Raw genomic sequence first — 14,671 nt, forward strand, 5'->3', positions numbered from 1 at the left:
TCCATTTACAATAAAAACAAAAAAAGCTTCATCTTACATACGGACATTCCCTTTTATCCACCAGTAAACGCCTACAAGAGTCATGATTAGGTACCCTGTGATGCTGATGCTGTGAACCCTCCCGTCTTTGGCTGCTTAGCAGCTCGTCGACTTATGTGCGCTGCATCCCTTTCAACGAACGCTGTTTTTGGATGTCCTGCTCCGTCTATTCATCCACCCCCCTTTCGTTCGCATCGTGAATATTCGTTCCAGCTTCAAGCCTGAAAAGAGTGAAAAAAAGAAATAGGAAAACCAGAAAAAAGACGTTGGCTCATCCAACCAGTATTAACCACCAACCATCCACTCATCTAATCGTCTTTATCGATGCTATACACATCGCCCTTGAACAGACTAAACGTAGCATCGAGCCACCAGATAACCTTCCAGTAAAGACTGGCGCGATTCCAGTCGAATTCGCCCGTTTCCGTCCGAGGCACCTCGTTGCCAATCATGCTGCCGGAGAACCACTTGATGATGGGGAGTGCGTTGAGAATGCGCTGCATGACTGACTGCTGCGGCAGGAGGGCTTGTTCGGCGGGGAGAAGACGGGCCTTGCGCGCGGTAGGGATGCGTCTGCAGAAGATGCTATCTTCCTGATCGATCTCCAGGGGCTCGATGCTGGATGTCAATGCAAAGGGTATGGGCTCGGTAATGGTGGCGCTGGAGAAGTTGGTCAGAGTACCGGTGTTGAAGGTCTGGCTAGACTCTCTAGATTCAGCTGGAGAAAGGTCGAGGAGACGGCTATTAAACGTCGTGGGGAGACCCGACACTGATTTCCGTTGGGCATGCGCGAGGTTGGGAGGCGCAAAGTTTGGTACGCTTTTTGATCGCCCCTCTTCCAGCTGCTCAATGTCTGGGCAGGCTTCGTCTTTAGCTGGAGCCACGCCCCGGTAGGGCTCAGCGTAAACAAGGTGTCCTAGTATTCTCTGGGGGCTGGAGTAGACGGCAGCGTTGCCGGCTTCTGCACTGGCAAACGTCACCTTGACCCAGTGCTCACCGCCATCGGCGCGGTTGACGAGGGCGCGCTCTTCGGCGGAGAGGTTTCGGCGGCGCGTGAATGCGGGATCGCGTAGCTCCGACTTGTATCGTCTCAGAGAAGACGGGGGTTCTCTGGGATAATCTTCGAGGATGAGGCCGGCGAGAGACTCGTAGTGGGCGATGGCAGCGTATTGTTGTGTCGATGAGCGGTAGCCTCTCAGGATGAGCTCGACGGGGGAGGACTGGACGGCGGCGCGTTGGGGCACGGCATCTTCCTGCGCGCCTGAGGCGGCGCCGGCGTTTGTCTTGCGCTGGTTGGAGTTGGAGGGAGGGTTGGAGTTGGCTTGGTTCGATACCCAGTCGTAGAAGAGCTTGTCTGCGGCGGCGAGCGTGGGATTCTCTCGACCGCGAGCCGGCGTCCCTGTTTTAGAGCGAGACCGTCTTGTTGACTTGCCGAAAGAGCCTGTTTCGGCGACGCTGCGCCGTGTTCTGGTTGTGCCTTCGTGTCTGAGGGGCGATGGCAATGTCAGCTTGCTGGTGATGGATCGCGAGAGGTGGATGCGACGATGCTTACGGATAGATCATGGCGTAGGGTCGCTTGATGCCGTCCTCGCCGACATAACATTCGTCATCGGGGACATTGTGCAGGATGAGCGGCGCCATGGCGGACGAGATTGGGAGAAAAGGATAGCTGCCTGAGGCGCGACGCGGGCTGAAGGGAGCAGAGCTGGAGACGGGGGCCCAATGAAGCCGCGACGTGAATGGCAGAGATTGGTCGGATGGACGAGATGCAGAGTCCCGGAGTTTGATACAAAATTCTGGAGCGAACAGAAAAACCCTGGCATAGCAACACAACAAGATTCACTAGCCACACATCCGTGGCGCCACAATTACCCGATTCGAGAGCTCCATGTTTTGGGGGTACCTTGGCTTGCCAACGCCACACTTGCAGCAAGCCACAAACATGTGAAACCATTTCGGGCTTCAGGTAAATGATCAATCACTTTCTGCTCGATAAACTTGTCGCTTTTGCGGCAATCTATTGCTACTTGATGATACTATCGATAGTTGATCAATCCAGTCTGCTTTGCTTCAATGCAGATTCACCAGCCACATTTACCCAGGCGGCTCCACAAATACCATGTATGGGAGCTCTTCTCCCGACTTGCTCGTCCAGATACCTACAATGGGGTGGCAGCCCAGAAATTGTCGTCGTGGCCATGGTTTGGTATGGTCGTTTTTGGCGCAGCCTTTGTCTTCTTGCCCAGTTGTCGGCTTGAGCTCGTGTTCTTGCGTTTTGCTGGTGTCTGGCGCGATGCCATCTCCGCTTGCTCCTCACGTAATGAGTGGTGCCCATGTTTTGTCTTCTTCTCCCAGTATCCTGGTTGCGTCGTTGGGTGCAACTGCCAATCGGTTGTAGTAGTGTATGTTGGTTGTGTCAGAATGATCCTCCTGTTCCAGGTTAGCTTTGAACATGCTTTCGGGCCGCTTTCTGGTGATTGCTTCAAGACGGGGTTATTATTAAGCACCCCAAGCTGGCTATCTATCACCCTAGCGACTAAGAGGAGTTCTGAATGATGTTACGACGTATAATGAAGATCTTCTATCACCATTACTTGAATAGTCATTACACGGTACCTGGAGTTTCTGCTACTATCGCTACCTTCTGCTACTATCGCTACCTTCTGCTACGATCTGTATATTCCTCCAATATCTTCTATCATTACTACCCAAGCCACTTTAAATTTAAGAGTGGGTTGCTGGATAGTCACTCCCTTTTTTATTCTTTGATGAGCTCTCTGGTGAGATTTCTAGGCTCCCAGAAAAGCGTACAGGAAATTTAACCTTGCAGTTTTACCGGCTTATAAAAAATAAAATCGCTAGATAGATACGTAGGTACCTGGTAGGCAGATTGATGTCTCGTAACTACCTAGCAGGAAGGTGCGATTCTCTCAGGCGCCCAAGGTGGTGAGGTGGAATAATAGAACAGCCGGCGCCAGTTGCCAGGTCATTCACTTTGCCCAACCTGCTGCCTGCCTACCATACCTACCTCTCGGAGTTTGATGTTTCCTCCTTTCTCTCTCTTCCTTCTCCTCTTCTCTTCTTCCCATACCATCATCATCCATATTCCAGCCGACTGTCTTCTGACAGCAGCCCAACGGCAAAGACTGCACTTTTGTTACTCTCTCACAATACATTTCTGTCGCTTCTGCTCTCCGACTAACTGGTGCTTTCGGCAGCTCAAATCATGTCAATAAGATGCAGTCGTCTTGCCAACGCGGCTAACGTTCTTTTTTTGCTAATGGCGGGCTCAGAATGATGCGAACCAGAACCGTAAGTATCACCACGAAATCCTTTGGGCCTTCCTCAGACTTGTGTGACTAACGTTGACTCAGTCCCGACGCAACAACGTAAGTTTAGTAGCTATACGTTTTGCTAAGCAGCCCCCATTTGATGAATGGGCAAACGTTTTGCTGATCCTTAGAAATAGAAATCTGACAACAATGCCCGAAAGGGCGAAAATGCCCAAGTCATGTGCGAAACAATTGCATTGACAACATCGCAGCCGCCTCCCCCCGTGGCCTCCCCAAAGAAGTGAGAGGATCTCTGTTTCGGCTTTCGGTTTTTACACGACACTGACATACATGCGCTACCCCAGTACTCCCTGGAGCAAGTGACGGTAAGCAGATTCCAACAACAACAAGGTACATTCAATTGACTAATGCTTCTTTTTTAGTTTCTTACTAAACGAGCCGCCGTATGAATCTATCCCATCCTTTTTACATGAGAATGAATGCTTACTCAGTGCTTCTAGGAAACACGCGGCAAAATCGCTGTAAGATTCCACCGTGCAGCTTTTGGTAAGAGAGGTAATGATAACGTTTTACTAACTATAATCGAAATGCTATTTAGTTTCATAAAACTCGATTAGCTGTAAGAATCTCCCCAGTTTCATATTTCAACTTGTGTGCTCATCGCTGACTGATCAAATAGAAGGACGTCGATGCAATTGTGGTGCGTCCATCTTTGCCACATTTTGGCACATTTTGGTATTTAAACTAACTAAAAATTACGGGAACAGGAATGGCAAAAAAAGGCGGCCGTAGAAACTGCCCTCCGAGGAGGACAATCTCGCAGAGATTGACGTGAGTTGTCCCCCCAGACATATGTACTTGAGTTTATCAACGCTAACATGATTGTAGGACCTCGTGACGGCCAGAATGGTATGCAAACCATCCCCCCACCCGTTGCATGTGCATTGACGAGGGATGAAAGACTAACAGAATGAACTTATAGGCCGAACTCGACGAAGAGGTACGCACCAATCTCTGCCTAATGTACGGCAATCACGAAAGCGGTGCTAACATAGCATGACCAATCATTCAGATGGCTGTTGATGAAGAGGTAAGTCACGCGGTTATTGCTCTGAAGAATTCTGTACTAATCGCGTTGTTTTCAACAGCGGCTATAATTGTAAGTTCATAAACACCTCTGCCTATAAGTTCTCGACCAACACAACTTTCCCGCTCCCGCATTACACATGGGCACGCACGCACACTGCAGAACGACTATGCTGACAACTAGCGGAGTCTGTTGCGGCTCAAGGTCAAATATTTTCTCTATCTATAGTTTTTATGTTCTCCTTTGTTATCGCTACCTTGATCTACTATCGCTATCTTGATCTACTATCGCTACCTTGATCTATTATCGCTACCTTGATCTACTATCGCTACTTTGATCTACTATCGCTACCTTGTTCTTTATCGTTACATTCCATGCAATAGGAATTGGAATATGAAGTCAGAGCACCTAAACTCAAATCTTTTCTTCCGCAAGTAACTGTTCGGCCAAAGATGTACAACAGATGATGAAACTATGCAGAGTATTGCCTTGGTATATTCCTGCCTGCTACTGCTTGCTCTGCTATTAGATAATCCATCTGCCGAGTGCCACCACTTGCTCTACTAGCAATTCTTCCTATACAGGTACGGATATGCCGAGATTGGAGAAGAAGACTACTATCACTCTCCTCTCTAACAAGGGCAGTCCATACACGATCCACAATGGTTTCGTTCAGCCCTATTATTCTCCCATCTCCTCCTCCGGCGTGCCTGTAGTCTATTTCTGGGCTAATATCACCAAGGTTAGCATCACGCTGGCACCATTCACCGCCTCTTGTCTCAATCCCTAACACCACGAAGCTATGATCCTCCGTGTAAAGCACCCCTCCGCCTCATTCCAGCGCGTCTCACCCAATCCTGATCCGTTTTCGGCTCACAGCACAGCAGTATTACGGAGCCCATTACCATCCCACTGGAATCCTGTGAGAACGCTCAGACAGTCCCCAACACGTGGATCTGACAGGGACCAGCCCCTGTTGATCCCCGAGCGCACGGGAGCTCCTTCAGGGTTCCTGGGTCTTACATCATGCTCACCGTCCTTTTTAGGGCAGATTCTTCGAGTGAAAAAAAGAAAAGAAAAAGGCGGTGCCCTATAGCTTAGCTTGGACAATTGCCGCCCCCCATCAAATCTCGTACAGTAGCTCCAGGCTGTTGGCCCTTAGAAGAAGAAAAAAAAAAGGGAAAAAAGGGATCTAAGGAAAATTGGTTCAAAGGCCCCGTGATGGCGTCTAAGTCTAGTTGGACTAACAACCAGACTACTGGGGATTCTCAGCTGGCAACATCACGGCACTAGAAAATTTTCTCTACCGCCTTTTTGCTTTTTGGCATTGCTTTTTTTTTTTTTTTTTTTTACACCTTTTTTTTCCCGGTGGTGATGGATGTCTAATTACTGGGACGACTAGCTTCTATGCGATGCCCATCTAACATAGCTGTCAAGATTCCCAATTGGGTAAAAAAGGAGAAGAAGCAAAAAAGAAGAAAAGATCTAGATTCAGCTGCGTCCCAACAAGACGCCTCACCTGTGATGTAACCCCCAGCGTATCATTTTACAAAAGGATTCTGCATGTGCAGCTGTCCGATGCCCCTGGAAGAAAGATTCCAGTCCCTTCATTTCACGTCTTACATACATGATGTCGGTGTGATAAGCTTCAATCAGGAAAAATAAAAACCCAATTACATACAACTTACTTGGCGGCCTCAGCCTTATCAGAGACTTTTGCCAGGGGGGGTAGGGGTGCCGTTTCTCGTAATCGAGCTTTTCTTTTAGCTCCATAATAAAATCCTAGAGGTTTTTACGTACGAAGTATCGTGCGCTCCGGAGATGCTGCTGTCACGGGCACGGGCACACGGCAAAGCTTTGATGAGCCGCGTCAAGGGCTAAAAAGCGTATTCGGCATCGTGAGAAAAATACGCTTCCAGCGGCTAGCCAACGATAAACGAGGGGCGTGTGTAAAACCGACCAGGCGCAGTACAAGTAATTGAAGCGACACGGAAACAAGAAATTTTGCCACCCTCTAACTCTGAATATGCATCGATTATGCCGTACAGGTTGACTTGCATCGGAGTGTATTTTCGCATCCAACCACTCGTAAGCTTTCCATCGTCTTCCACATATTAGTCTATATTCCCGATGGGAATTGTGCATGTGCGAGTACATACGAATGCAAGTAAGAGAGAGACTCCTCCGAGAATTTGCACACCATACAGACCCCTGCTCCCCTCGTTATTAATAGCAGCACCGCCCTGATATCCGCATCCACTCACTGGTCCGGCTCAACCATGCGACGGCGCTGCCGAGCCCTTTTCCAGGTCACGATGCCGGCAAGAAAAAAAATGGACGAGGGAGAGAGAGAGAGAAGGCTGCTGAAAAAAAGAAGACTAGCCAGGGGTTTGGTGTCCAGAGTCGCGTGGCTCGGCAACCCATGCCTTTGCGAACGGCACGCCAGAACCCGTGAGTGGAGAGAAATGACGACGGCCCAGACTGGATAGGTGTTTTGGTGCTTCGGCTGCGAAAAGTGATTGCCGAGCTTAGAATGAGAGAAGGGAGCAAAAAATTTTCTAGTCACTTTCAGCAATGGAGATGGACGTCATGGTTGTTTGTGCTCTGTATTGATAATCTTGGAGCATTGTGTTTAGGGCCTTGTGCCCATATGAGTAGCTAGCTATATGCTATAGTAGAGTAGATGCAAGAAAATAAACAAAAAGGAAAATAGTAGCGTGTGGTAATCTTGGGTCCACCCCCCTCGGGTATCCAATGCGAATCGATGTCCTTCCCAGCCCTCGCTTCGTCCCTAATTCCCAAATATCAGACATTGATATGAAAGTGCAGTGTTGCAAGCGTCGCTTCTTTTTGTGACCAGCCATAATCCGAGGCTGTCGCCAAGTGCCCAGTGAATCCTTCCCGTATAGCCCTTAAAACAAAAAGAAAAAACAGACAAGTAGACTTCAATGTCTTGCGTGTAGCGTGCATATGTTGATGATTAATATCGCCAAAAAAAAGTTAAATCGCTGATAATGATAAATATATGCCATGAAAAGAATATACTGGTTGATAGGAGATGGTGTGTTGATGTGTGATCAAGTTTAGAATGCATCCACTTCGTCGCTATTGAAGACGATGCCTCTTCGCTTCCAGCCCCCACGCTTGACGTAGTCTTCAAAGCTGTCAACAGTCTTGAAGGTCGGCCTCTTGGGGACGGTAGTGGTAGAGGTAATGGTGCTGGGCGTAGACTCGCCAGCGGCTTCAGCTTGTTCAGCGTCGGCCATGATGTTTGATGAGGTAGGTTCAGACATGCTCGTCACGGGAGTCATGTCTTCCAGTGAGTCGATGCTTGAAATGGTAGATTCCGACCAGCGAGATCTTGGTAGTGAGGGTCGCTTGTTGAGGTACGTGAAGAAGTAGTCCAGCGGCTCATCCACAGTCTCATAATCGTGATGGCTCACAGGGCTGGCATGAGGTAGTTCCATAGTGAACTGAGGCAGATCCTCATCCTCTCCGTCAAAGTCTCTCTCTGATGCCTCCATATCACTGCTCTCGGCATCCTCGCTGTCATAGAATGTTGGCGCTGACTCGTAGTGTTGCTGGTTAGTCATGATAAATGGCCGGTCATGTAGTCGCTTGGGAGGTTGAGAGGCTGAGTGAATAGAGAAGGAGTCGAAGCTGGAAGCAGTGCCGACGCTGGTAGCCAGGCGAGGAGTGATGGCTCGGATTGTGGATGTTGTTGAATCTGAAGAGAATGATCGGTCCGAAGTAGAAGCAAGTGAGCAGCCGGAGAATGAGACCTTGCGGATGTGCAACTCCCGAGGCTTAGACCCTCGTCGCTGGCCAAGGCCACTGAAGATAGGCATGATGGCGATGGTGATTGTTTAGTGTGTAGGTGTGGATAAGTTTGTTGTAAGTGTGAGTGTGAGTGGGTGTAAGTCGTTTGGGGTATGGATGAGAAAATAGTTGAGGTTGTGATGGGCGATGGTGTTGATAATATATATTAATTAGAATGGCAAACTCAATCGATCATGCAAAGCTAAGGCGGATCGATCGGCCCAATTAAGTGTAGAGGGAGGGTGAGGAGGTGATGTATGATGTATTCGTGCGTGCGATGGCGTATCTGGCACACAAATGCAGGAGGTGGCGAAACAGACGATCAGATGAGTGATGGTTGATTCGTCCAAGATATATGCAAATCCAAAACTCGGTCGATCTGGTCCCTTTGAGAGCTCAGAGGCCTGGATTTGAGGGGTAATGAGGGGATGAGGTCGTGATGCAGGAACTTCCGGAGTGCCGAGAGGAGATGGCTTGGTCCATATATGTGTAAATCGTCCATGATGCGGAGGTGTGGGAGGTGAGGGCGTGTACAAGGACCAATCTTAGTCCTTGGGGGCGTGCGAATTGCAGGGCTAGTATAAGTCCTGGGAGCATGGGTATCGGATGGAGCCTGGACCGGGCGGTGGCTTTGGCCGGCTCTCGTCTCGTACCTGCGAAAGCTCGCAGTGTCTTGCTCTTGTCCTGCTGAGCAGCTTGCCCAGGGCTTGGAGGCGTCCTGCTAGGCCTTACGGCAGCTTGGGACTTCTCCACATTGACGCCTCCGATTGTCGATGACTCCAACCAAGACCCGTCCCCTCCGTGAACTCTGGTGCCTATGGCTGTAGTAACTTTGTGCTTCATGAATCAGTGCTCGTACTGCCAAGGAGCTTGGGCTTCGCCGAACTGGGCTTGGCCTACGCTGCGTTCTGGTGGCTTGTCTTGTGTCCTGTTGTGTTGTACCATGGGTTGGATTCTTTTCCAACAGCTTCTCGACTTCCCAAGAGCCCGGTGCGGAACGGTGACGCTTTGATGGTGAGCATCCCGAATTACGTGTGTGGGTGCGTGCGTCAAGTCTGCTTCAGCATAGCGGCGCATCTTTGATTGGGGCGATCCAAACTAAACGAAACAAGTCGCCCTGCGGCAGAATCCTGGCCTCTGTCTGAGCCAACTGACCCAGCTTTAGTCCAGGCCAAGCCAACCACGGCCACACCTCGTAATCATGGGCTGATGAACCCCAGTCCTCCAGCTGCTAGGAATTCAGTCCAGACCAGGGGTGTCCCTGGTGGCTTCACGCTGCCAAAACCTTGCGCTGGGCGACTGTAAAGTACGTGCATGCCGTGTGGGCGACGTCATGCCGACAGGAGCCCATGTCCTCTGCTGTCCTGTCCGACGCCCGCGTTTTGCCGGTTGACTCTTCTTGCTGGGGGTTGATACCTGTACGAGTACAATATTAGAGCACAGCACAACACAGCATCCTCGCCAGTCAGCTTAATGACAGCTACCTGGCAGGCAGGCAGTGATTACAGTCCAGCAGGGCGACGCCTCATCCGCGCGCGCTGTTTGCAAGAATGCCCGCAGAATGCCTCGATGCGACGCCGGCGTTGGGAGTCATGGTCATGCTCATACTCATCGCTCGATCGATGCAAGGGAGGAGATGCAGGTACCTGGAGCTCTGGGCTCTGGACCTATCAATGTCTTGGCAGGGCTCTGGGTGAAGCCACCAACTGCATCGCCAAAGTCAAATCCTGTTAGTGTGTCTCGTTTGCCGTGCCCTGGCGCGATCGCTCAGGAACCGGCGTGGATCGAGAGGCGCTATATGTGATGAGAATTGCTTTTGGCAGCGATAGTTTTGCGGTCAGCTGCGTGGTTGATGTGACGGGCCACGCTACTGTCACTAGCCATGATTCTATCGTGGCGACGATCGCAAAGGCGGTGGTGTTTTTGTGGTTTTTGGGGGGGCAATACTCCGTATTTTGCCGTCTACCTGTCCTAGTGCTTTGAATCACATCCCATCACCGCCCATGTCTTAGTAAGGTACCCGTAGCAAGCTGCAGCCTGGAGTATACCTCTCTCGTCCTCCTCCTACAGGTACTAAACTGACTCTTTGTCGCAGTTGCCTCCCCACTAGCGGCAAGTATGTAGTAGTAGCGCTCTGTACCCATTTAACACATGGATACGCTAATGCATACGCTTTGAGGGGACTTGGTGATAGCACGATACGTGGAAGTACGGAGCTGCGGAGCAAGTCTTCCTCCCTGCTTCAAGTGACTTTGGCTGCTGCAAATACGGACTCGAAAAGTAACTTCTTTCAAACCTACCGCCGACCACCATGCATACAGCTTCAGACCAGCTTCAGACCAGCTACTCACAGCTTCTCACAGCTTCATTCAAGCTGCATTCAAGCTGCATTCCAGCTTATACAAATGCCTGTCGATAGCGCGAATACATACCGCATTCATCGCTCTCGAAATCAATGGTCCATTCGCAGCTTCAGACTAGTGGGGTCAGGGCCAACTCAGCCTTCTCCGTCTCCGTCGCATCACGGCCACGCTCGGGGTCCTCCGAGGCTGAGAATCCAGACCGATCGATCATGAGCCGGCGCAACGTCTTGGCAATGGAGGCGGCATGAGATCTGCTTCCTGCAGCTACCAAGCGTACATGGCCCAATCAACGGCCTAGCTGGTATCTTAATTGCGAAGTATCTTGCTACTACTATGTACTCCTCTTCTCCCCCTCAACGCCTTCTTGTCTTTCTTCACAAGCGAGCAAGGGAACGGCGGTCCCGCATCGCCTTAGCCAGATCGCTTAGATAATGGTGTCCAGCAGGACATGGTTGCATGGGTATCGGCTTGTGTGGCTTGGTCGACGACGATCGCTCATTCGCCATGCTGGCCTTCCCCCTCAACGCCTCTCAACGCCTCTCAGGAACCATGGCTGCGCTGTCAAAACTCAAATTCCAAGATGGAATCACTTTGCGATTTTGCGATTCAGAGTCCAGCACTGAGGGGTTGAATGTCGGCCGAGATATCCACGAATCCCGAGAATCAGTCTCACAGCGGCGTTGCACGATATTCCCCTTGCGGAGCTTCAAGCCTCTCACAAACCCCACGTTTTCGCCTCTGTCCAAGACCTCGGACAATTGGCCAATCAGCGTGTCTGGATGGGCAATCGGCGAGGAGGAAAAAGAAACATGGAATTGCAAGGGGCCCGGCTTGGTAGCAAGTTGCAATCTCTGCCGAATGCCACTGTGTGTGCACGCACACCTTCCTGTTTGTTGCTTCTTGCAGCGAGACCTGCAGCATTGACAGGTCAGCCGTACCAGCATCTCGCAGCCGCAATCTCATTAAATTAGAGTTGTGACAGGGTGTCTGGCGGTGGAAATGGTGTTGGCAGCGCTGCACCGCACACCGCACGGTAGATCAATCTTGGTATTGGATCAACTTCGAATCAAACTGGCTTGTGTGTCTGAGCCTTCGCCGACCGATTGAAGCCCGAGGACGATAACCAGAGATCGCCAGTCCGAGACATGACTTATCGCAAGCCGTCCGCGCCGGGCCTTTCCAGGTGCGACAACTCCCAGTAAACTCACCGCTTTTACGAAGGAGCACTGCTTTGCCAGCGCATCTTTACTCAATTCTTTACAGGATCTGAATCATCCTGACGTCCTCGACTGTGATATGGTTTGGGCTGCGAATGGGGGGGAGCACCATGATGTTCGGCGACCATGCATACACGCCCTGGTTCATCTAAAAGCTCAGCCGCAGCAGACAAGCTCATACAACAGCTCAAAAAGCAACGACGCCGCGCACCAGGTGGTCGGCTCCAAATCAACCAACAATATGACCGTCTTTGTTTTTGTTTTCTTCTTCTTCTTCTTTTTAAAATTTGCATAATGCAACACGCACGATGCGGCCCCCAACGCCAGTGCACTGATATTGCGATTCAATACTCGTACCTCTTCTTTCAGCCCCCGCCGACTTGCCCAGAGTAGCTCGAGCAAACCCCATTGTGGTGGTGCGTCCAATATGCATGTGTGTGATCACAAGGACGCTGGCTGCAGGTACGGCGCAAACTAGAGCTGCACGCAAGAAACACGCATGCATAGCCGAGTGCCGTAGCACTACAAGCCGCAGTGGTTGCGCCGTATGACAAAGTCTTGTCATTTTTGGGTGCTTGACAGGATTCAGGGTCCAGGCTCTAACCCGACGACGAGTACTCCGTAATATGCAGTTGTCAAACATACGAGTACGCATGCGGCCACCATTTTGAGGACGGAGCAACCTGTGCGCCCTACATTGCCAATATCGCCGACCTCTCTCGGCATCGCGATGCACAATAGCTTGTGCCCACCGTAAGGAACACGTCGTCTAACAGAATGCGGCCATGCCCGAGTGATGCAGCACCCACCTGCGGATTACTTGTCGTGACCATCGCAATCACAAGGAACTCGCGCTCTTGCTGCCGGTTCTAAGCCTTCGGCGACTTCACCAACTCGGGTCGGCCATCTTTGGGTGTCAGTCGGTACTCCTCGCATGGGAGCGGCATTGCAAAAACCGACAGCCTGGTCGGCAGGTCTGCGACGCGCAGAATCCCAAGTCCACGGGACCGTGAAATCCTACCCAGGTCGCTACCACGCTGTCGGACCCTTACATCCTCATCACTTGATCATTTGGTCATTTGCTCGTCGTTTGCTCCCTGCTGCGTGCCCAGCCCCTGGGTCTTTGCGACCCTTGCATCTCTCATAAAAAAATATCACGGTCCAGGCTTTGGCTCATTGAGGTGTCCCTTGCTCGAGCCGTGCGTGCTGTTGGGCAGTCACAACTCCACTGTCCTGTTATCACACACACCCATATTGCTTTTGGGAGTAAATCAGACTAATCGGGACAAATACCACGGCTCTGGATACACTAGTATTCTTCTCCCTGCGTTACACCATCATATCCTTCCCGTCGCTTCCATGGCCATGGTAAGCAAATCTTCAATTTGTCAGTTGCTAATTCCGTAACCCGCAGTCTAGTCCTGGCTCTTTTCCTCAGCTTCCTACTGCTTACGGAGCAGAGGAGCGATCCCCCTGTGTGCGGAGTAATCTGTCAAGGACCACAAGGCTCAAACCGCTCCGCTTCGTGGTGATGATCAGACACAGACGCTGGTATAAGAAAAGAGCGCCTCGTTGAGCCGCTGCTCCCGCGGCGCGCAACTTTCGTCCCACCCGGTTGTCGCGGCGCTCCACTGGCCGTGAGACTGTCTGCCCTTGTTCTCCCGATGCCGAATGGGCGCCCGCAAGGCGTGCCGCAATCGTCCCGCTGGAAGCTAGTGTTGTTTGTGCTATGTTTGTACACTAAGAACCGCACATAAGCCTGGACACCTAGCCTGATGCCACAGATTACTGATAAGGTGCCGCAAATGAAGGGGCAAAAAAAGGCATTTCGTGATATCAGCAAAATCAAGTTGAAATTAGAAGAAGGTTCACGTTGATGGGCCTGAGGAGAAAGTGTTGGTCGACGCTGATGGCCTGCGTATATCTTATCCAACCCAATACCCTCTTTAGCCACCTTTTATACATTCGTCATGATGTCTCTGCTCGTGGAATCATGAAACCACCTCTTGATGATATCACAAGCCACAAACGATTTCATTGGGTGTCAATTACCCCTGATAAACTTGCTGTCTCCGCCAAACTCACAATTGGCTTCCTCAAGTGTGTTGATACATGATACGTAGACGAAGCAGATAGCAATGAGAGGCACTAACCTAGACACTACTACTATCTTTGGGGCAAATATACATCCAACGGGCTTACACAGTCCGCCACGTAATGGCTCTCCGGCAGTCAAACATCCGAGGTCTTTTGTATTAATTTGCCTAAGATGACATGAGCAAGCGAGCGATTACGAGTACAGGCTTCTCCGCACCTTTTGGGGTGTGCGCCATGATTGCCGGTATTGCGGACTGCGCCTTGTGGTTAGATTCGTCTGACAGGGCTAATATGAGGCATGGACTTCAAGAGCAATGGCAATAGGTTTCGGTTTATCTTGAGTCATAGGGAGGGGTTTTGAGGATCTACGGCTTGTCGTCTCGAGAGCGTGTGGTGGGATGTAGGGACGGGCTTACCCTGGAGATGGCAGTTTGTTCGGCATGTATGCCCCCCTGGAGACTAGTAAATTCAATTCCAAATGTTGGGGGCCACTGATTGACTGGGGAGAGATACGTTCAGGGCTCATAGGGCAGCCGAGAGAAAGTGTGGTTGTATTACGTCGAAGTGTAATATGCTATTACTATGTTGGGGTTCTAGATGGATGGTGTTGATGGATTGTGAGGCGCTGGGGGAAACATGGTGTAGAAGTGGATGGTTGGATTTGAAATAGATTACGAAGCGGATGTTAATTTAGTTTAAGAGCGGTTGAGCAGGTGAACAACATGAAGCTACGAAAAGATCACTGCATGGTAACAG

The 14,671-nt window shown here is 50.7% G+C and overlaps 3 protein-coding genes across 3 annotated transcripts; 1 reads left to right on the top strand and 2 right to left on the bottom strand.

Annotated features, from left to right (window-relative positions):
- Positions 1-347: 347 nt before the first annotated feature.
- TRIVIDRAFT_43504 (uncharacterized protein) lies at positions 348-1,680 on the bottom strand (the record flags this gene model as incomplete). The annotated part of the gene is made up of 2 exons (XM_014097712.1): positions 348-1,551; positions 1,592-1,680. The coding sequence occupies 2 exons, from the start codon at positions 1,678-1,680 to the stop codon at positions 348-350; spliced, it is 1,293 nt and encodes a 430-aa protein (XP_013953187.1).
- A 1,653-nt stretch (positions 1,681-3,333) lies between these two features.
- On the top strand, positions 3,334-5,209 carry TRIVIDRAFT_204390 (uncharacterized protein; the record flags this gene model as incomplete). Its single annotated transcript, XM_014097713.1, has 12 exons — positions 3,334-3,351; positions 3,414-3,428; positions 3,677-3,697; positions 3,755-3,775; positions 3,833-3,853; positions 3,931-3,951; positions 4,012-4,032; positions 4,125-4,163; positions 4,221-4,241; positions 4,315-4,332; positions 4,405-4,422; positions 4,949-5,209. 12 exons carry the CDS (start codon positions 3,334-3,336, stop codon positions 5,207-5,209), a joined length of 495 nt encoding a protein of 164 aa, XP_013953188.1.
- Positions 5,210-7,016: 1,807 nt separating this feature from the next.
- TRIVIDRAFT_216670 (uncharacterized protein) lies at positions 7,017-8,645 on the bottom strand (the record flags this gene model as incomplete). The annotated part of the gene is made up of 1 exon (XM_014097714.1): positions 7,017-8,645. The coding sequence occupies one exon, from the start codon at positions 8,265-8,267 to the stop codon at positions 7,503-7,505; it is 765 nt and encodes a 254-aa protein (XP_013953189.1).
- Between the last annotated feature and the right edge of the window lie 6,026 nt (positions 8,646-14,671).

This window comes from Trichoderma virens (genome assembly GCF_000170995.1).
Source record: "Trichoderma virens Gv29-8 chromosome Unknown TRIVIscaffold_85, whole genome shotgun sequence".
NCBI classification, from domain to species: domain Eukaryota; kingdom Fungi; phylum Ascomycota; class Sordariomycetes; order Hypocreales; family Hypocreaceae; genus Trichoderma; species Trichoderma virens.